Consider the following 23,253-nt stretch of genomic DNA (forward strand, 5'->3'; position numbering starts at 1 on the left):
TCATCTTAACACCTCTCCATTTCATGCTCACAGAGGCTGCAACGAAAAACAAAGTGAAAGGTGAGTTATCTTCTCTGTCTTTGTGGCCGGATGATTTATGTTGAACACAACTTCCAATAAACAATGTGCCGTTCGGCCTCCCCTTATCTCCCAGTGGAGCCCGGGATGCATTTACATAGCCTCTGCCTGTGAGAAAGCAAACTCGGAACATTTGATAAATTGGTCCTAGGAATATCCATTATGAGCTGAATCCGCTCTACATGCTTCCTGAGTTTCTAACAAACCTGGACTGCACGGTGAGGAGAAAGATGCCATTGTTGGGTTTTGTACAGGGTTTGGTCAGCAACATTGATGCATTTTATAACATTTAAAGCTGGAAATGTCTTCTCTTGTGTGCGTACACATTTGTAGAGACTTACTGTATATAGAACGTATCCGTTATTAAAAGTTATTTTTTGACATGACAACTGTGCGTTGCAGATAACAGTTAGTCCAGCTCCTCTATTCTGATTGGACAAGCGCTATTCCCACACAACTGAAGTCTGAAAGTATATTTTACAGCCGAACTGCTGGCAGGCAAACGCAGTCAGAGTTGCAGAAGTCAAACAGTGAAATAGCTTTGCCCTAAATGAGCAGCTGAGCAAAGAGGTAGTGGGAAAAAGGTCTTATTTTGCTTGAAATGGAATGGCATGAAGCCCAGGCAGTTGTCGTGGTTCACAAAGGACGGCTGGTGATCTGGGATGACAGCAAACCGCTTCACCTTCAGCTGAGATTTGACACTGTGAGGGATTTGGTGAGAAAAGTCGGGGAAGTATTAACTTGGAGGATGGAGGAAGAGATGAACGGGGTTGTGGGTGGACGTCCGGTGTGATGTGTCAGAGTGGCACACAAAGATTCTTGCATTGTAAGATTGTCAGCATAGCGACGGTAAAAAAACAGCTCCAACTCATTCTAGTTTGGCTACAGGGAAGGTGAATGGGTGTCCAGACTGACAGAAATGTGCAGCGACAAAGTGACCGGAAATTGTTTATTTTGGATGTGAGGTGGCGAATTGAGGTGGCATGACACCATCTGTGAGTTCAGCTTTATGGAAGAGAAAGACAGTAAAGCTCACTTCATCTGCCACTTGATCAAATTGGATACGGGAGTCGAGTAAGAGCACTTGAAATGATCTAGACGTGTTCATGTCCTTTATAGGGATAGTTCAACTAAAAAATGTTGTCTTTATTTACTCACCTTTACCTCCTTCCAAATTTGTGTGATTTATTTTCTTTTGCCGAGGACAAAAGGTGAATGTTATTAAGAATATTCTGGCCACATGTACATGTGGGGCTTTTTCTATTGGAGCTTGACATCCGCTCATTTACTTTCATTATATTGAAAAGAGTGCTGAGGGTATTCTTCAAGAAAAAAAGTTCCTTGGAAGAAAGCCATACTGTTTTGCGACTACAGTACATGAAGGTGAGTAAATGATGCAAGAATTTTCCATTTTGGGTGAACTGTCCCTTTAATTTATTCTTTCACTTTCTGTACGGCCTTGGAAATACCACTCCAAAGTTATTTTTAGTTTTTCTGAATTTACTATGTGTTTAAGTAAAACGATCATTTTTGTTTTATTCTGTGAATTAGTGACAACATTTCTCCCAAATTCCAAGTGAAAATATTGTTTTTATTTGCAGAAAACTGAAATCGGAAAACTAACAAAATAACAAATAAGATGCTGTGGTTGTAGATCCGCAAAGAAAACAAGTTCATGTTAAAACAATACTAATGTTTTTAAGTATCAGTTCAGAAATGAATATGATGCAATAAGTCAGATCGTTTCATGTGTCTTGTCATTCGCTCAGTCTTTCACATTGCTGTCGGATGACTTTATGTTATTGTTGAGGTTTGTTTCTGTTGAAGTTCTCTGGACTTGAATTGTCACAATAAATGCAGAAGGCAAAACGGATTTTTTTTCTTTTTTTTCCCGTGGCACAGGAAATCTTTCCAGACAATGGCATTCTCTGAAAAATCTAAGAGACCAGTTTACGATTGACAGAAAGATGCTGTGGTTAAGTGCTTTGGCTGCAGTAAGAGAAGAGTTTCTGTAACGTGACCAGGTGTGATGGGCATGCATGCAGGTTTTTTCCGTTTAGAAATGTGGACATTTGAGTGGAATAATGTGATCCAAAGCTTAAACCTGTAGTTTGTAATGCCAACAGAGAAATCAGGAGTTGATATTTTTCATCTGATTTTTATCAGAATTGCAACTGCGGGTTTAACCCAAAAAGCGCCTGCCATTTTCAACAATTTCACACCGCTGTGAGGTGTTATAAGCAAACCTATTAGCATTCTGAGCTGCTTTCTGGTCTCAATGTATTTTGGGCTCACGTCTCTGCTGTCTCTTTAAGGCAAGAGGAAGGCACTTTAAAGCTTTTAAAGCTAGAGAGGGGAAATCCATTCTCTGTTCTGCTGCCTGTTCCCTTGCACCCCATGGCGATAATTTACTGGCAGGGATAGTACACAGCCCTACTATTAAAAGTGGTGGGGTGTGTGTGCGTGTGTGTGTGTGTGTGTGTGTGCGTGCGTGCGTGCGTGCGTGTGTGTGTGTGTGTGCGTGCTGCGTTGCATTTCTTTTGTTGCTCAGTAGTAATTGCAGCAGGGCTTACCCACCCATCCAGATCAGACTATTAGTGCATAAGCAAACATTCTGGTTATATTTTAGGCACTGACTTCTGATACGATCAAAACAAACACACACTGTCTATGCCACACTTTCCTATGAATAGAAATAACAGTACAGCATCCTCACTACTATTCATAGACAGTTAGATGCTGCAGATAGATGATAAAGATGCTGTTAGGTTGAGTTTTGTGCCTTGTATCAATATTTGGTAGTTTTGAGGTAACTTTTAGCAGATATCACCTTAAAACAGCAATACATCATTATTATTAGTCACCCTTTATGTTTGTTACTGGGTTTTGCAAATATCTTACCAAAAAAGTATTAAAAAGTGCTTCTCAACTTTGACAACACAGTGTTTATTCATTTGAAAAGTACAATGTTTTACCATTTCCAGAAAAACAAATTCAGACATATCGAGGGGTGAGAACCAGAGGGGTGTACGTGACATTTTGGGTGAAATGGAGATATATATATCAACTGAAAGCCCTCGATCAGATCTTTCTACTACCAAAATGAGACAAGTGAAATCTTAATCAATTTTATTGCGCAGACTGATAAAGTTAACCAACAGCCAAATATGTAATACAGCCTTTGTCATTTATTTTCAGTATTTATTGCATTGATTTTATGCAAGCTTTAAAGCTGCCAAGTTTTTAAAGTTTTGAATCTCTATCGCCATCTCTGTTTGAAACATGCAACTGCAGGTTTACTTTTGCACTTATGTTGTAAGGGTTGAAGTCAAATGATGTTAAAATTACATTTCCTTACTTAAAATATCATTACGTTTATCACTGTGAATCAAAGGACAAAGTTCTGAACACTAACATTTAGGGATGTCCCGAGCCAATCGCAAAGATCGGGATTGGGGGTCGATCAAGGCATTTTGAACCTGATCGGGATCGGCTGTTTTATGCCCGATCAATTCCGATCACGTCTGCCGTCACGCTAGTATGGAGGACTAAACCTGCAAAAATTATAAATAAATGAATGTATAAATAAATAAATATATAAACGAATAAATGTAATAATATGAAAATAAATACAGGAATGAATGGTTTGATAAAACAAAATAATTCGTTTTAGCTATTATTGATCTTAGCTTTAACTTTTCTTTTCATTTTTTAAATTGATTTATTATTTTTTGTGTCCATTTTTAATTATTTTTAATTATTATTATTTTTTATTTTTAGATTATTTTATTTATCATTTCCTTTTATTTTTACATTTATTTATTTATACGTTTATTTATTTTTATATTTATTTATTATCGCATGTATTTATTTCCACTTTTATTTATTTATTCTTGTATTTATTCTTACTTTTCTGTGTCTTGTATGATAATTAGATGGGTTGGTCTTGCCTACTATTGGTTCAGCGTAGATTGAAGCGTTTGATCGATTACTCTTGACTTGTTTTGGACTAACGTCACGTCACTCACTGATCGTTTGCTTCGTGTATAACGTTAAGTAACTATGGCGGGCGCACAATTAGCTAGAGAGTTACAGCATTTAGCCAATGAAGTCGATAACCATGCATCAAATGACTATGTGTCATTCAGATTAGATGCATTTATTGATGATTTATTACAGATTGACGGCGAGATAAATGACAAAGTTCTCCCTCGGTTGTTAGCCTCTTTGCAGCACATTCAAAGTCTGTGCGAGTCAGAGGGTGCTATGGTGGTGTTACAGTTCAACTGGTGAAAATCATAAAGCACAAAATGTAATAAGGTTTAACTACACAGATGAGCTTGTAAACCGAAGTCGCAAGCTAACGCTTTGTCAAAGTGATAGTTATAAGCAGCCTTTCGGTTAGAAAAAGCGTAAAGATTTAATGTAACATGATGTAACATAATGTAAATGAATTGAGACATAGTGAACTTAAGTCACAAGTTAACACGGTAGTAATGAGCATCGTTCTTTCACTACAGGGGCCATCAAATGGAAACCATTCCTTCTAAAAAGACGTGGTTACTAAACGGTACTCGTAAACTACATTCCATAAGAGATAAATAACACAGAGGTCACAAGTTAAAACGGGCATATTCCCTTGATTCATCCAGCTGCATATTGTTGTGTGACATCTTGATATTATTGCAAAGATCCGCAGCAGCTAGCATTGCGAAATAGCTTAGTGTGATTGTTACCGTAGTGACACGCTGCCTCACTTTATTGTATGGGTACGAATCCCGTGTCAAATCGCTTTATTTATTTTTTCACCTCGCTTCAGCCGTTACGGGCGATCATACCAATAATTTGCAATCTTAACAAGAATGTCAAAATCATGTAACAAGAAAGTCTGTGTTTATTAGACATCTTAATATCAAGTCGTCTTGTGCTTTCAGAATCGACGAATCTGCTGAGGTCGTTCATGCACCTCTTTGGCAGAGGACCTGTAACCGGAACTTGGTCACCACCTTAGCACCCCCTGACTCGCACAGATTTTGAAGAACTTTGTCATTTATCTCTCCGTCAATCTGTAATAAATCCTCAATAAATGCATCTAATCTGAATGACACATAGTCATTTGATGCATGGTTATCGACTTCATTGGCTAAATGCTGTAACTCTCTAGCTAATTGTGCGCACGCCATAAACGTTATACACGAAGCAAACGATCAGTGAGTGACGTGACGTTAGTCCAAAACAAGTCAAGAGTAATCGATCAAACGCTTCAATCTACGCTGAACCAATAGTAGGCAAGACCAACCCATCTAATTATCATACAAGACACAGAAAAGTAAGAATAAATACAAGAATAAATAAATAAAAGTGGAAATAAATACATGCGATAATAAATAAATATAAAAATAAATAAACGTATAAATAAATAAATGTAAAAATAAAAGGAAATGATAAATAAAATAATCTAAAAATAAAAAATAATAATAATTAAAAATAATTAAAAATGGACACAAAAAATAATAAATCAATTTAAAAAATGAAAAGAAAAGTTAAAGCTAAGATCAATAATAGCTAAAACGAATTATTTTGTTTTATCAAACCATTCATTCCTGTATTTATTTTCATATTATTACATTTATTCGTTTATATATTTATTTATTTATACATTCATTTATTTATAATTTTTGTAGGTTTAGTCCTCCATACGCTAGCTTCGTAAACGACAGCGCAAGCTGTGACAGCCGCTTGTAACGTCTGCGGTCCACAAGGCGTTAGCAATGGAGCTTTGTTCAATAATAACAATTTAATACTAAATCCGGAATCCTGGACGGAATACAGCGAGTTAAGAACTATTATCACAGGTAATTGTCAAATTTGTATTTACCATTATTAAATCAGTTGTTTGGCAAATGGTTTCTTTACAGTTGTAAATAAATATGTCGTACCAGCAATGTCCAAATACAGTTTTTTTTGTTGTAGAATTTCAAATGTGGTAATAATTTGCATATGGCAACGTGCACAATAGAGTACCTTTTTCCCCCACTTCAAGCACTGGCTCAAAGTCTGTTATTTCTAATAAATATTTGTATGACTCAAGTCTTTTGTGAGCACAATTGGCACAATATTTGTAGGCTTTGTCATGTAGACTCCATTTCTGAGCCTGCAATGAATCAGGTCTATTTCTGATACATCATTAACCAGGATTGATTTACTCACAGTAATCTGCTCTTATGATAATTACCTATGGATTTTGTAATATCTGCTCAAATTGAATTTCAAAAGGCTATCGTAATGAGAAATATAGCAAACAGAAGGAAATGATAAGATTATATGTGAAGTGTTTTTTTCAAATGATAATTGTGTTCCAGTGTACAGCAGTTTAAAGTGCCGTAGGAGAAATCCATCACATTTATGGACCACAAAATTGAATAGCGTGCATCATATAAACATGATTTATTTCTTGTTTTTTGTGAGCTGGATGTATACCTTGAACCTCATCTCATGTCATGTCTTACGTTTTTGACCCGTCATGGTACCAAAATTGTTCTTGAAAGCCTCTGGCGTATGGCAAGTGTTGCATGACTCCTGCAAGATTTCAACTTGCGTGTTGACTGCATACAGGATTGGAACAACACGCAAATAATAATTCAATGTTTATTTTTAGGTAGACAATTAAACCTCTTCCTGAGTCGTGTGGCTCCTTTATGGGGAGTAAAATACAGCAAGATTTTAATGAGCTTCTAATGTATCCCTTTTCTTCTTGAAAAGCTATAGATTCAAAACCAGAGCAGAAAGAGCATAGAAACAGGGAGCTCAGTGTTCACACGTTCTTCCCAATTTAACTAAGAATTCGCCGTTGTCTGTGAAAAGTGGCCTGAAAAATTACACCAGCCCATCCTCTCCAGGGATTCGACTAGACCCTTCGATCCCATTGTAGGCCGGCACAACAAAAGCCTCTAGTCCTAATTAAATATATTCATCTTCGGCCTACACTATTAGCCTTACTCCCCAAACATCTCAGCAAATAGGTTACTTTCATGGTCAGGCGATTAATTAAAATATGTGATGTTGCTGTCTTTTCAGTGATTAATAATTAGGTTGTCAATTTGGTAGTCTGTATCCCTGTAGTTTTTGTGTCCTTTCTGTCTTCATCTCTCCCTGGTGGACATGATGTGAACTAGTGAAGTAGGGATGTCAGAAGTTTCAGTACTTTGGTACTAAGATAGTTCTAAAATAAACATTACTTTTCTTTTGGTCGAAGTACTGAATACATCTCAGCTGTGTTTGCGATCATTCTTGGTTTTATATTTATATTTAAAATAATTATTGAACTTCACTGAAAAAAAATTCTGTTGGATTAACAACAACAAAAGAATGACCGGTTGCACATAATGTTTACTCAGCATAATTTATTTATGTTAACTAAAATGTTTATTTTAGTTGCGCAATTTATGTTTGTTGAACAAACATTATTTTTATACGTTAAAGATTCATGTTTTGATTTAAAGTTCTCAACTCAACAATATCTTTGGTTAATCTGACAAAAAATGTTCATTGACATTTAACAAGAAGATATTAGGTTAACACATTAGTAATATAGTAATAACACATAGTCCCATCATGAATGGATTAGTTTGCTTTACTGAATATGAAACAATCACTTTGTAACAAAATTGTTTAAAAATTGTCTTGATTTAACTTCCTTAAATTAAGTAGATTTGACAAGAAGCCAAAATCCGTTCTTCAGTGCTGATACTCTGCTAAGTAAAATATTTTGTTTATATCATTTTTGACGATTATATATGAAATATGTCCAGGTTCTTATAGTTTACAAAAACTATTAAAATATTTCTGTTAAATAAAATCAAATAAAAAAGCTGTCTAGATATTATTTGAAAAACTTAATGTAAATGAAAAAGTAAATGAAAATGAGAAATGTTATCTCATTAATAAACTAAAACTAGTTAACTAAAAATAAATAAAAACTAAACTAAAACAGAAATAAGTTGAATTTATATTGCAACATAAAAAGACTAATAATCAATCAAATGAAAGCACCTAACAAAATTGCTAAAAAAATTACTTAAATTAACAACAACAACAAATAATGAAAAGAAAATACAAAAAAGAAAAATAAGTAAAAAATATATAACTTTGCCAGTTTTATTTTCTATGTAATATTATATTATGTAACTTTTTTAATTATTTAATTATATTTAACATCTAAATAAAGTGTGCAGCATAACAAATTATGTTGTGCATCAAAAATCAACAATAGGGAAATTCTATGTATCCCTCATTTGTAAGTCACTTAGGATGAAACTGTCAAGAAGTGCTGACATGAAACAACCCAAGTGCAGACAGCTCTCTGTCTCAACAAAAATACATTTTATTTAACATGGGACAAAACATAACTCAAATCCCTCGAGGGGGAAAACAAGAACAATATACTTGACTAAATAAAACTTGACTAAAACTTAACTTAAAGACAGACCAGGCTCAACAGGACAAGACGGGGATGAAGACAAATGATCCAGCACAGAACAGCAAACACAAGGGCATTAAATAGGAAAGAAACTAAGAGGAGGTAACAAGGGCAACAGGTGAAAGGCGTAAACTAATGATGGGATGATGAATAAGGAAACGATGGGGCAGGGCTAAGGTGGAGGACGGGAGAGCACATGGCTTCCAAAACAAAACGGGATCATGACAGTACCCCTCCCCCAAAAGATGCCACCTGGTGACCCCAAAGTGGGAACACAACAAGAACAAATCAAAATCAAAAGATTGCAAATAATAACTAAAAGTCCAAAACAGGAACACACTTGAGGCCCAGTGACAGGAACACACTGGTGGGCCAAGGACAGGAACATCGGCCGGAAGGCCCGCACCCAGGAACATCCCCTGGGGGGCCCTCTGACAGGAACACACTTGAGGCCCGGAACGGGAACACACTCTGATGGGCCACAACAGGAACAGATGCCAGAGTGCCCGTACCCAGGAACATCCCCTGTGGGACCCGCAGACAGGAACATAAACTTGGGGCCCAGAAACAGGAACACACTCGGGAGGGCCACAGACAGGAACAGACACCAGAGGGCCCACGCCCAGGAACAACCCCTGGGGGGCCCGCAGACAGGAACATGCACTGGTGGCCCAGAGACAGGAACAAACTCGGGAGGGTCACAGACAGGGGCAGACTCATGTGGATCCCAACGGCATCGAACCTGGATGGGGATCCTGACGGCATCAACCCCTGAGGGTAACCCCACGGCGTCGACCCTTGAGGGGACCCCAACAGCATCGACCCCTGGAAGGTACATCTACCCTGGAGAGGGACCCCGATGGCCTTGACCCTTGAGAGGGACCCTGAGGACATCCACACTGGAGAGGTGCCCGGCGAGCTGTATGCTGGGTTCTTCTTTGGCTGGATCGTTCTGTCAAGAAGTGCTGACATGAAACAGAACCCAAGTGCAGACAGCTCTCAGTCTCAACAAAAATACATTTTATTTAACATGGGACAAAACATAACTCAATCCCTCGAGGGGGAAAACAAGAACAATATACTTGACAAAATAAAACTTGACTAAAACTTAACTTAAAGACAGACCAGGCTCAACAGGACAAGACGGGGATGAAGACAAACGATCCAGCACAGGACAGCAAACACAAGGGCATTACATAGGAAAGAAACTAAGGGGAGGTAATGAGGGCCACAGTTGAAAGGCGTAAACTAATGATGGGATGATGAATAAGGAAACGATGGGGCGGGCTAAGGCGGAGGACAGGAGAGCACGTGGCTTCCAAAACAAAACACAAGAAATGGGGCTGTCATGATCCCGTCGGCCAGAACAAGAGAAAAAACTGCTTGGAAGTAGGGGTGTAACGATACATCGATATGGATCGATACATTGATTACATTTTTAACGATACGATGCATCGATGCCACGCATAAAATATCGATATGATGTACCTTTATTTTGACACTCTCCGCGTCCTCATTCCTTGACGTAACGTCCGTCTAGGCATTTCCCCCAAAGCGCGCATTTTTGTTTATTTTCGTCTTGTGAATGAAAAAGTGAATGCGATGCAGCAACAACAAGGCGGTTGTAGCAGTGACACCACAGCGAAAGAGGCAGAAGACGTGATTGCTCTCGGACGCAAATTGTTAAAGTAAAATCTCACAAAAGAGACCACTGCTGCAGCACTTGTTTAAATGATCTGAAGTTGTGACAGATCAAACGTTTAGGTTTAAAAGCTTTATTCTTTGTATTTTATTTAGTTTTTATTAGTTATTTCCCTACAACTACCTCAGTCATTTGCACTATTGTTGAAAGACTGCTGCCACCATAAGCTTTATTTTATGTGACATTTTTCCCCCTATTATTTATTTTTCTTTATTTAAAAAAATGTTTTTCTGTTAGTTTGTTGTTGTAAATGTCCCAGTTGAGACAGAGATTGTGCCATTTCCAAACAGTTTAATTAAACATTCATGTTTAATATTTTGGTTGCATTTTTGGGTTATTAAAAATGTAATTCATTGTCTAAACTAGCCTAGTAATGTCAAAATATGGATTAAATTAATCGAATTGAATCGCAAAAATATCAGATGTATCGGCAAATATCGCATCGCTGGTGGAAAAAATCGATATTGAATCGAATCGCGATGAACTGTCCGATTACACCCCTACTAGGAAGGCGGGATCCTGACAGAAACGTCTGCTAAATGAAAAACGTGTAAATGTAAATAATTCCATTTCTGCACACAAATAAGTGCAAAATACAGCAAAAAGTTTTGAAAAGTATTCATGTAGAAAACATTTGTACTGACTAGTACTACATTTCAATATCTATAAAAGTCGCATTTTGAAATGTGATTATTATTTCATTTCTCATCATGTTATTAACCGCTGATTTGGGATGTTTTTAGACCATTTGATCAAGCCTTCTCTCTCTCTCTATCTCTCTGTTTATGTATTAATACCTAAATGAAGCCTTGCATGAAAGCTAATTCATCCTCACTCTCATTACCTCAGCATGGGGCCTCTTTCACAAGTAATGAATTTAAATTTTCTCATGCCTAGCAAAGGTTGACAGACATACCAATCACATAGCATTCAAAATGATATTACCTCTCACATTAGTTCTCATTTAATCCTATGCAGGTTTAAAGCCGCAGACTCGCTGTGAAAGGAGAATTGATCAGATAAGCGTGTCTTTCATGCCTTATGCCCTGTTCGCACCGCCAGCGACTGGCAGCGACAGAGCGACATGATCTCATTCATTTCAATGGTAGCTTAGAGACAGCCGGCGACACGAACGACAGTGACCCTTGGCGACAGGAAGTGGGCGTGTCTAGCAATGCAACAAAGTTAAGAATTGCTCGACTTTATGCAAATGACAAGCAATTTTAGGGAGTGACTACCAATGGGAGTCAGCGATTTTAATATAAACCCCCAAAATTCTCATCAACATTTACCGCTCTATCTTGCTTGAACTCCACAAACTTTTAAGCAATAATATTTCCTCTGGGCCGCAGAGAAGCACAACACAACGGCCAAAAGAAACTCACTCACCTGGAGGTTTGGCGTAGACTCCTGCCCTGGAACATTTCTGCAAATGCTTCTGCTGGCTGTATCGGGGAAGATTAAGGGGGGTACATGAGTCCATAGTTCTAATGGGAGGGTGTTATTGCTGTGTAATGAATTGAGATGGTCGTTCCTCTGGCTGATTTGGGGTTATTTGTTAGCTATTTGCTGGTGGTAATGGCGTACAGTGTATTCTGCATTGGCGCGCTTGTCTGCTTTCTGGTCGTTCATCAAGAACTGATTTCCATTATGTGGTGAAGTCAGCTGAAACAGAAAAAAAGCTTTTCGGGATGCGCGGTTCATTCATTTACTGCTCCGTCCTGCTCAATTTAAGCGCAGGTGTTTATGAGATTCCGCCACTTCCTTTCCTACTAAGAAATGTACTCCATGTTCATTTAATAAAAGTTCTCTTCATATAGTTATTTAAGGATATCATGTCCTATAAAAATAATATATGCAAATGTACTCTGGATTTACTGATTGCTTAATTTACACTGTTGAAAAACAACGTAAAAACTTCCTAACTAGATTAACCAGCAAGAATGACCATGTAGGTTTTTTGGTTAGCAAACGGTTGTGGGTTTTAATCCCAGGAAACATACATGTTGATACAAAATTGTAATGATAAAAAGTGTAGATTAAAAGGTTGCTTCGGAGAAAAGCAACTGCCAGATGCATAAAGGTAAATAGGTAAATAATAAACAGTCTGGCTTACCATTTTTTGGGTATATTTTAATGCCAATCTGGCACACTCCTAAATAGCACAGCAAAAAAATCAAATGAAATGTAATTCATGACTTTGTTGAGCCTTTGTTGCTACGATGGACCGTTGGGAAAGACCACTTCGTCTTTAAAGCTGCATTAGAAGAAAGTCTTTTAACATTGAAAAAATGACCCACTTCATTCTCCATTCTGTTCTTGTTAATGCGTGAATAAGTCCCAATGAAGGCCAGTGACCCTGCTCTTCATTCGTTGCTTCTCTCTCTTGTTTAATCGCTCTATTTATCAGTCAGCGTCAGTATTTAACATTAACACTGCATGTCTGTTTCAACCACACCTCATGCTCTCATGTTGTTCAGGAATAATGAAGTCGGCGTCGACGCCACGGTCGGTACAACACATTCATAGCATGTGGGCCTAGAATGAGACGGATCCCAATGTCACCTTCATGAGAACTCAGCAGTGCCTGGCGCTTTTGGGAAGCCCACACGGCGATCTCCCACCGCCACGAGACCGAGTATTAGCTCATGAATAATTTCATGCACGCTAACACGCTGATTTACCAGCTCCTTTACAGTTCCTGCCTCAAATATTTAGCTATAAATAATACAGGCGTGTCAGTATGTTTGTTTGTGTTATGAACATGACTTTAACATGTTCATTTGTAAAAACGATTTGCTAAAAATGCTGAGTTATTCTCAACCCAATCTGGGGTCAAAAAGAGACACATTTTATGCGTGAAGGAATGGTTTATTAGAATGCCCAATTCAAATTCTTCCATCATTTACTCATCCTTGTGTTTTGTGAAGCTCATACAACTTTCTTTTCTTTTGGAAAAGAATGAATACCTGATTGAAGTGACACACGAGTACAGAATTATGATCTTTGGGTGAACCGAAGCTTTAGCCTCGTTGTACTGCGTTATTTGATTTCCACATTTTAATAAGCTCGGAATTAACGCAATTTAATATTTACCACAGGGCCACCTGCGATATGAAAGCGCGAGTTTCTCTGAAGTCAGATGAGCTTCTGAAAAGAGCCAAATGCGAGTTGAGATGCGGACGGAATGCAATTAGCAGACTTTTCATGAAGACTAAAACAAATGTGGAATAAGACTGGCTGGGTGATTAGGCCGGGCTTGAATGTCCCTCATGCCTCTCAGTTACATTTCCCAGACGAGACACGAGACGGTCGCTAACTTGGATCGAAGGAGCGCCGTAGTCAGGATTATGTGTCAATTTGCCACCCAGCTGCAGGAGCAGTGTGTCCCTTGCCGAGCATGACTAGCTCTAATTAGGCCATGCTACCAATTACTGCTGATCCCAAGTCAGTACGAACAGAGAGGAAGAGGGGAAAGAGCTGTCGCGCAGAGAATTACACCCTTTGTGTTTCGCTGTTTTCTTTACCCGATTGTAGACGTGTGACGGTATCGATTTCTCACATCACGGTAATGGCTCTGAGTTTCATTGCGGTTTATGTTGTTATTATTGTGGTATTATTGCATTTAATAGTCAGATATGATCACTGTCATCAATGGCAACACTTCACTTTTGTTTTTTTATTTATTGGTTGTATTAAAAAAGATATAAGCATTCTTAACAAAATATATTCTGATCTAGACACGGTCCGGATATCAGTTTCATGATTTACCGTGGTTTGAAAGTCACTGTTTTAAAACAACTACAATTTTTCGTAATGAACGTTTTTCACATCTCAGAACATGACGGAAGGTGCAAGAATCCATCAGGCCGTGTGCAGCTCAAGAGTAACGCTGGATTCACACAGGGCGTCAACGCTTCTTATTTACTTTGAATGGGTGACGTCATGCGTTACCAAACTGAATTGTGGGTCCGTCAGGGTCACCTCACTGGCGTTGCTTGCGGCAAGAAGTTGAACATTTCTCACCTTTTCAAGGGCCAACGCAGGCGTCAGCCAATCAGATCGCCTTATGCAAATAACCTAGTGCAGGCGCTAGCCAATTGCGTTCATGCAAGACCGGAGAACGATTTGATTGGCTGTTTTCACTATGACGATCGCGTCGGCCACGCTTCAGACACGCCCTCTGTCAAGCGTTGATGCTGACGCCCCGTGTGAATCAAGCGTAACTCGACCCCTCCCCCTGAGGATTTATTCTTATAATTTATATCTTATAATTACTTATTTTTTTATTATTTAAGCTGACATATGTTTATTATTGTTCCAAATATTCGACATGTTGCGTAAAAATCATATATTGTGTTCAATAAAAAAGTTGTTGTTTTACCAAGACATTTAAAAATGACATATTTCAGAGCTGTAATCTCATTACCGTAATACCATTCAACCATGGTATTTTTGCCGTAAGGTTACCATACCGTCAAAATATCATACCGGCCCATGCCTATATTCTCATCATAGGTTTTGTTTGCTTTTCATAAGCATGAGTTGTGTAAGAGCTTCTGAATCTTGACTTATTGATAAAAAACAACAGATTTTACACCTGAGGTGTAAAGTACTTGAGTATTTTCACTCTCAAGTACTTTTATATGTATTCAATCCTTTTAGTCTGTTTGCTTTGGAAAATTTGTACTTCCTTTGACTAGATTATAAAGCATATTTCACACTCGACTACATTTGATAAATAAATGTTGACGTTTTTTAAACTATGTACTTTCATGTAGCTTCAGTAAAAATATTTGAGTAAAAATATTTAAGTACTGGATTAGAAGTACTTAAGTATTAAAGATAAAAAAAATGTAGTGGAGTAAGAAGTATGATGCTGAAACGCATTGTGGTTTGATGCTGAAACGCAAATCAGTTGTTTGGCAAATGGATCCTTTATAAATAATACTATTTATAATAATAAATATTTTGTACCAGCAATATCTCCAAATACTGTTTTTCGCTGTAGACATTTCAAATGCGCTAGTGATTTGCATATGTCAACGGTGCACAAGAGATTACCAGAACTTTTTCCCCAATTCAAGCACTGTTTTTATGTATATTTGAAAATGTACTTGAGAGTAAAATACTCAAGAACTTCACACCTCTGTTTCAGATAAATGTCAACAATTCTGTTTTCTAAAGTTATTTATTTATATTAAGTGTGCACAAATGTTAAATGTGTATGAAAATCAGTCATGTTTAACAGGTTTGACATGATCTGTTATTATATGTAGGCTAATCTTCAATAGGATTTATGAAGTTCAGTTTATTTGTCCGCAAGATATGTGATGTCATGTATGTAAGGAAATTATCGCTATTCACTCACATGACCTCAAATCTGTATAGTGTTTTTTTTTGTACAGCACAAACTGAGCAATCTTCATGCAGCTCTTTCCATACATAATTTAGGTACTGTAGTCGTGTCGCAGATGATGTACTGTACATTACCCCGCATTTTACAAGACGTCTTGCCACACAAGTAATTGGACACAGAATATTGATTTAAGATTACATATTATATTAGTGCCTATATGACATGAAACATTTAAGTAGCACCGGTGAGGAAGCCCAGATGAGTGATCTGATTTCACTTAATCCCGGATACGTGGCGGTTATGAGACCACCACGTATCCGATTGATGCGATTGATCAATCTGAATTGAGTTTAGTACCAGAGAGAGAGTAGCATAAAATTGATTGATAATGTTCCTCTTTGCCAAAGGTCTAAAGCAATTATCTTTTAAGTATAAGGAATATACTTATTTTCTTTTATGTATTTATTTATTTATGTGTATTAATACACTGCTAGACCAATCAGCATCCAGAATCAAAGCTATCCATTGGTATTCTTAATGTCACAGTGATTACGATTCTCTGCTCTCTTTTTACCCGTGTTTATGAACCTGTCTCCCTCCCTGTCTGTCTCTCTGCAGGTAGCCAGACTCAGTTTCCCATCACTCAGAATGTGACGGTGGTTGAGGGCAGCACAGCCAACATGACCTGTCGAGTGGACTATAATGATAACACCTCCCTCCAGTGGTCAAACCCAGCACAACAGACCCTTTTCTTCGGGGACAAGAAAGGTGGGTGGGTGCCAGGATGTGCAGTAAATCTGTGTGGTGAGGTGAGCCGGCTGCAGAACCGCAGTGGGTTACTGGGTCGGGTCGAGAGGAAATGTGCTGCGTAAGGAAGAGTTTGGGTGCAGGGTGGACGTTGAGTAATGAGTCTAAATCTGTCTGGCTCTCTCTCGGCCGGGCACACAAACAAACCGATCGATTCTTCGATTCATAGCATCCACATCAGCGCCGTCGTAACAAAAGCAATTTAGTATCATTAATGGTTCATCGGTGGAGATATATGAAGTGTTGCTTTGAAAGACTTTTGAGATGTGTGCTCAAGCCAACATTGTTTATTTGTTTATTTGAAGCTGAATGCTGATTGGATGTTAGATGCCATAGTACAATTATGTACATATTATATTCTATTAATAAGTATATTATTTAGCGAAATGATATGGTTTATTTAGACCATTTTGAACAGTAAGCATTAACATTATTTTTGTTCGTATCCAAAAAATCTGATCTGATCACAATCCCTCAATTGATGTGACTGGATAGTTAAATAACTGTATACAAAGTCAAAATGAAATGATGTTTACATCCGTAATATGACATATTTCTGAAACAGGACATCAAAAAGCAGAACTGAACTCGATATAATCCATCTGGAATTGATTGAAAAGTTGCTTCAGAGGCGAGGCAAGTTATTGCAGGGCATTTTGATGAAAGATTATGAAGGCAAACATTTTGTCCTTTGGAATAACACGTGCAGTTGAATCATTCGCGGCAAGACTGCAGCGCGCGAAGAAAGAAAATAGGGTCAATTTTGATTTCACGTTATCAGAACGTAGGGAGGAGATGAAGGTAGATTTAGTTTGTTATTTGACATGGGTAACAGCGGGGCTTTTGTCTGAGACGCAGGCAGAACGTTTGTCTGATAATAAGTCGCTTCATTAGTCTGCAGCAGATAGTTGTACCGTCACTGACATTTAAGATTTAGTGCGTGAGCGTGCGTGCGTGCGTACGTGTGTGTGTGTGCAACTGAGAGAATGTATTACAGATCTATGCAAGCATGATGCAGGAATTTTCTCTGTTTGTCTTGAGGGGAAAAAAGCCCTGTCACATTTTTGGTATTCAGCAGTAGTTTCTCTTCATTTCGCTTCTTTATGTCTTATATATTGTTTGTCACCATGTTATTGTCAAGCATGACATAAATGTAATGATGTCAAGTGTGATTACGTTATTGAAGCTGCAGTGTTAAAGAGACAGCCAGTTTGATGTCACTGAAGTGAATAAGCCGTAAAATTTGGCATTAATGGTTAACATTTTGTTTTGTTAACCACACAAAACAATTATATGGCTTGAGAAAATTGCTTTGATGTGATTTTTTGGCCTTTCTTTGCTTGATATGCCCAGTCCCTATTCACTTTCATTGTATGGAAAAACATTTTGCGTGAAAAACTCCCTTTCTTCGGTGAAACACAAAATATGTCATATGTTAAGATGTTAATTTGGCATAGATTGATAAAATTGTATTCTGTTTAGCACAAAAAACAACACTTGGATGTGCTTTTTTGGCCTTTCTTTGCTTGACACCCCAAGTCCCTGTTCACTTTCATTGTATGAAAAAACATTTTGCATAAAAAACTCTTTTTATGTTCCATTGAAGAAAGTCAAATGTTAATATGTAAATTTGGCATAAATTGATTAAAGTTTAGTCTGTAAAACAATTATATGGCTTCAGAAAACTGCTCAGATGTGATTTTTTTGGCCCCCCTTTGTTTTACATCCCCTGTCCCTGTTCACTCTGAAGGCATGAAAAAACATAAAAAAACATTTTTGTTCCACTGAATAAAGTTATACAGTATGTTAAGATGTAAATTTGGCATAAATTAATTCAATTTGATTGTGTTAACCATACAAAACAATAATATGGCTTGAGCAAACGGCTTGGATATGATTTTGTGGCCTTTCTTTGCTTGACATCCCCAGTCCCTATTCCCTTTCATTTTACGGAAAAATATTTTGCATTAATAAAAACTCATTTTGTATTCCACTGAAGAAAGTCATATGTTAAGAGGTAAATTTGGAATAAATTTGATTGTGTTAACCATACCAAACAATTATACGGATACAGAAAATTGCTTTGATGTAGAATTTTGGTCTTTCTTTGCTTGACATCCCCAGCCCCTATTCACTTTCAGTGTATGGAAAAACATTTAGCCTAAAAAAAACTTTTGTATTTTTTTAACGCAATGTACACAAACAAATTGACCTTTGATCTTAATTAAAGAATCAGATTGCTAGACTAAATTCTGAAAAACAACAAGTCCCCTCAGCAAAATTATCCGTTGATCATCTTGGCAGCGAGAAGGCTTGTCATGAACAGGCTGGACTCAAACTATGCGTTTTTGTAGTTTGTCATGTTTTCCTTCCTTCCCAAGTAAACGGCATTCGCCTGTTTTTTGGCAAGCCGCTCTGACTGCACGGAAAACGGGTAGAAAGCTTGTTTTTCTCCATGTTTGCAAACACCCCGGCACCGGAGTCTGGCACGGTCACCGCAATAGCCATGAGGGAAAGACAGACCAGCCTAGGGGTTTTAACGTGACGCTGACACAGATTGGACAAAGTGAGCGAGCTCGGAAGATCTGCCAACATTCTGCCAGCCTTCAGCCAACATAATGCCCTGTTGGAAGCCGTCCTTCGCTATCTCTCTCGGAGTGGACAGATGTGCTGTTGTTGAGGGCAAAGTAACTGTGGGAAATGGCTTGGTTAAAATTGTACATCAACTACGCCAGATGTTAATTAAGATAATTGTTTGGAGAGGTATTGTAATAGAATGGGCAGCTCTGAAGTTTAGTGACCTGTAGGAGAAGTAATTGTATTTTCTGGAAGAGGAATTGTATTTGGTGTGTTGGCAACCATTGATTGCCTTGAGGGACATTTCGTGTTTGTCGTAGCTGCTGATCCTGTGGGGAAATACTGTATAAGCTAATTCATTTCTTTGCCATTCATTAAATGATGTGCTGACTCTGATCACTGATGGACATTCAGACAGCATTTTCAGTCAGAGTCAAATATAAAGCCTATAGTATATGATTTTGTTTGTTTGGTTGTTTATTTCCTGTTGGACTGAAATTCCAATTGAAGGTGCTATAAGCGATTTCAATTGTTTTGCTTCCTGTAGGCGCGATGTGATGAAAAACCTGTTTTTCACACCAACAGTGATACCCATAATGATAACTGTAAATTACTGTACGTTTATGTTGTTTGTGCCTCAAAAATCAAGTAATCATGATTAAAATTGAGTTTTAGAACCATAAATTACAAAACCTTCACATTAACCTGTGGCACGGGGGGTGTGGTTCAGCGAAGCCTGCAGCAGGAGAGAGAGTGAGGAGACGAGCGGTGAGTGAGTGGCGCTCGCTCGCAAAAATAATGAACACCTGTGCCTTATTCCAGTAACTGGCGTGGAGAGACTTAAAAGCCAGCAAGGCAGAGACAGTGGAGGAGAGAGACCGGAGCTGACGGCTGGATAGGCGGAACTCTGGACGAGCGAGCTGGGAACTGAAGCGAGAGGCTCGGAGCCAGTAAAGACTGTTTCATCCACGGAAGTGGGAGTTTTTGATTTATGCGCGTACAGTGCTTGTGTATAGTATTGAGGAATAAAATTTGTAGTCGTCAGCTCTACCCTGATTCCAGCCTCTTCCTTCCTATTTCCCTTGAACTTTGTTACACTGGTGCCGAAACCCGGGATGGAAGGAAGTAGGAGCGCCACGACCAGGGGGTCTGGACCATCCGGTTCGCCGTTTGCGGAGGTGATTTCGTCACTCGCGGTCCTCCATCAGGAACAACATCGAGCGCTGCTGCAGCTCCGGGAGGACCAGGATGTACGTTTCAAGGCGGTCCTCCTGGCTCAGCAAGAGGTCCGCGAGTCGTTCCGCAGCTGGGTGCACCGGGAGGTTCAGACGGGGCCTCGCACCGGTGTACGCTGAGCTGAAGAAGGCCATCGTGCAGCGGGTCGGCCGGAGCCCTGAGGAGTACCGCCAGCGATTCCGATCGCTGGGGTTGGCGGAAACCGACCGACCCTACCTGCTAGCTCAGCAGCTCCGGGACTCCTGCTGCAAATGGCTGATGGCCGGGGGAAGCGACGTCGCGAGCATCATAGACAAGGTGGTACTGGAGCAGTTCACGTCATGTCTGCCCCGGAGAACAGCGGCCTGGGTCCAGTGCCACCGTCCGACGTCGCTGGACTCGGCCATCCAGCTGGCGGAAGACCACCTGGTTGCGTGCCCTGGAGTCGGGGAAAACTTACCAGCGGTCTCTCTCCCCACGCCCGCGGCCCGACCGATACCAGCACCATGGTCCCGCCCACCGGTCCCACCGGACCGACTGACGGAGGGGGTACCTTGGCCGGCAGGTCCGCCGGCCTGGAGACGACCAGCCGTCTCTACACCCCGCCCTACAACCCGCCTGCCTCGCCCTCCCCACGCCAGTTAGCGGGCCCACTCCCTGCCATCTGGGTGGCAGGAAAGCCTGGGCCGGCTTGTTGGCGCTGCGGGGACCCAGACCATTACATAGACCGATGCCCGGTGATGGACGTGGGGACCATGATCCGGGTCCCCGACGAGCCACGAGCTGCCCCTGGTCCGGCTGGCCTGTACCAAATACCCGTGAGTATTGGGGGGTACATACCAGGCTTTGGTAGATTCAGGTTGCAACCAAACCTCCATCCACCAAAGCCTGGTTCGTCTCGGGGCATTGGGTAAAAGCCGCGAGGTTAAGGTGCGGTGTGTTCACGGGGATGTGGTGAAATACCCGTTGTTGAGGCTGCCCATTAAATTTAGGGGAAAAAAGCATAGTGTAGAGGTGGCGGTTAATCCTCACCTCAGGCATCCGCTAATTTTGGGGACGAATTGGCCGGTTTTTCCTAAATTACTGGGGTTATTGTGTGCGGATGCCTCTTGGCGAAAGAAGCACGGTAGGGGAGGCTGTGTGCATGTGGGTAGTGTGGAGCCGGGTCCGTCGGAGCCGAACTCCGGGGAGGCGCGCGAGATTGAGAGGTTGGTACTCTCAGATCGTGATGACTTCCCCCTCGAGCAGGCCCAGGATGCGACGCTGAAACAGGCGTTTGAGCAGGTTGCATCCATCGACGGACAGCCGGTTCAGCCCACACGTGCCCTCTCCTACCCGTATTTTGCTATAAGAAAGAATCGGTTATATCGAGTGACCCAAGACACTCAGACAAAGGAAGATATAACCCAATTGTTGATTCCCAAAAGCCAGGAAATGCTTTTCCAGGCGGCTCATAGTAACCCAATGGCAGGTCACTTAGGGCAGGGTAATACACTGAGTCGCCTCATGGCCCGATTCTTTTGGCCGGGCATTCACGACAACGTGCGCAGGTGGTGCACGTCTTGCCGCGAATGTCAGTTAGTAAACCCACCGGCCACCCCAAAAGCGCCTTTGCGCCCTCTTCCGTTAATGCAGGTCCCCTTCGAGAGAATTGGTATGGACCTCATCGGGCCATTAGAGCGATCTGCACGGGGATATCGCTTTGCATTGGTCCTGGTGGACTATGCAATGCGATATCTCAAAGCAGTGCCGCTCCGCAGCATTTCCGCGAAAAGTGTTGCGGACGCCCTGTTTCGGATCATCTCCCGGGTGGGGATCCCCGCGAGATCCTCATCGATCAAAGCACGGCGTTCATGTCACGTACGCTACGCGAACTGTATGGATTACTGGGCATTAAATCGATTCGCACCAGCGTCTTCCACCCACAGACCGACGGACTAGTGGAGCGATTTAATCGCACGTTGAAAACCATGATTCGTAAGTTCATTCACGAGGACGCCAAGAATTGGGATAAATGGTTAGAGCCCCTCTTATTCGCAGTGTGAGAGGTCCCCCAAGCCTCCACGGGGTTTTCCCCCTTTGAGCTCCTCTATGGGCGTCAGCCACGTTGGGTGCTGGACGTCCTGAAGGAGAACTGGGAGGACGGGCCTTCTTCGAGTAAGAATGAAATTCAATATGTCCTGGACCTGAGAGCAAAACTCCAGACACTGGGGCGGCTGTCGCTGGAGAATTTGCTACAGGCCCAGGACAAACAAAGCCGTCTGTATAATCGGGGTTCTAACCTGAGAAAATTCACGCCGGGAGAGAAAGTGCTTGTATTGCTCCCGACATCTAGCTCCAAATTACTTGCGAAGTGGCAAGGACCCTTTGAGGTCACACGGCAAGTCGGGGACCTCGACTATGAGGTCATTCGGACGGATAGGGGAGGCGCACGTCAAATATACCACCTCAACCTCCTTAAAAAATGGAGCGAGGAGGAGGCAGTGATGCTGGCGACGGTGGTATCCGAAGAGGAGGATCTCGGGCCAGAAGCAAATATTAAACCGCATTCCATTGCTCTGGCCCCGGGGGGAGACCACCTCTCACCCTCGCAGCTCACTGACCTGGCCCGCCTACAAGCGGAGTTTGCTGACGTGTTTTCTTCCCTTCCGGGCCGAACGAAACTCATACAGCACCATGTCGAAACCGAACCGGGGTAGTGGTGTGTAGTAGAGCATACCGTTTACCTGAACACAAAAAAAGGTCGTTCAGGCAGAATTAGAGGCCATGTTAGATTTGGGGGTAATAGAAGAGTCCAACAGTGACTGGGCGAGCCCGATAGTTTTGGTTCCCAAAACGGACGGCTCGGTTAGGTTCTGCGTGGACTACCGCAAAGTTAATACAGTGTCGAAATTCGACGCTTACCCAATGCCCCGGTCGACGAATTGTTGGACCGGCTGGGCTCTGCTCATTTTTATTCGACGCTGGACTTAACAAAAGGGTACTGGCAGATCCCCCTAACACCAGTATCCAAGGAAAAGACAGCCTTTACCACGC

General features: G+C 40.7%; 1 protein-coding gene across 5 annotated transcripts in view; it reads left to right on the forward strand.

Annotated features, from left to right (window-relative positions):
* cadm2b (cell adhesion molecule 2b) overlaps positions 1 to 23,253 on the forward strand; it is a 208,298-nt gene that overhangs the window by 136,319 nt on the left and 48,726 nt on the right. For 4 of the 5 annotated variants that reach the window (XM_057350953.1, XM_057350954.1, XM_057350951.1 and 1 more), the window contains exons 2-3: positions 34 to 60; positions 16,237 to 16,386. The exons of the other annotated variant lie outside the window; for it this stretch is intronic. In XM_057350953.1, the coding sequence (XP_057206936.1) occupies positions 34 to 60; positions 16,237 to 16,386 (177 nt within the window). The remainder of the gene's footprint in view (positions 1 to 33; positions 61 to 16,236; positions 16,387 to 23,253) is intronic. 5 annotated transcript variants of the gene reach the window in all.

This window comes from Triplophysa rosa, linkage group LG14, assembly GCF_024868665.1.
Source record: "Triplophysa rosa linkage group LG14, Trosa_1v2, whole genome shotgun sequence".
NCBI lineage: Eukaryota > Metazoa > Chordata > Actinopteri > Cypriniformes > Nemacheilidae > Triplophysa > Triplophysa rosa.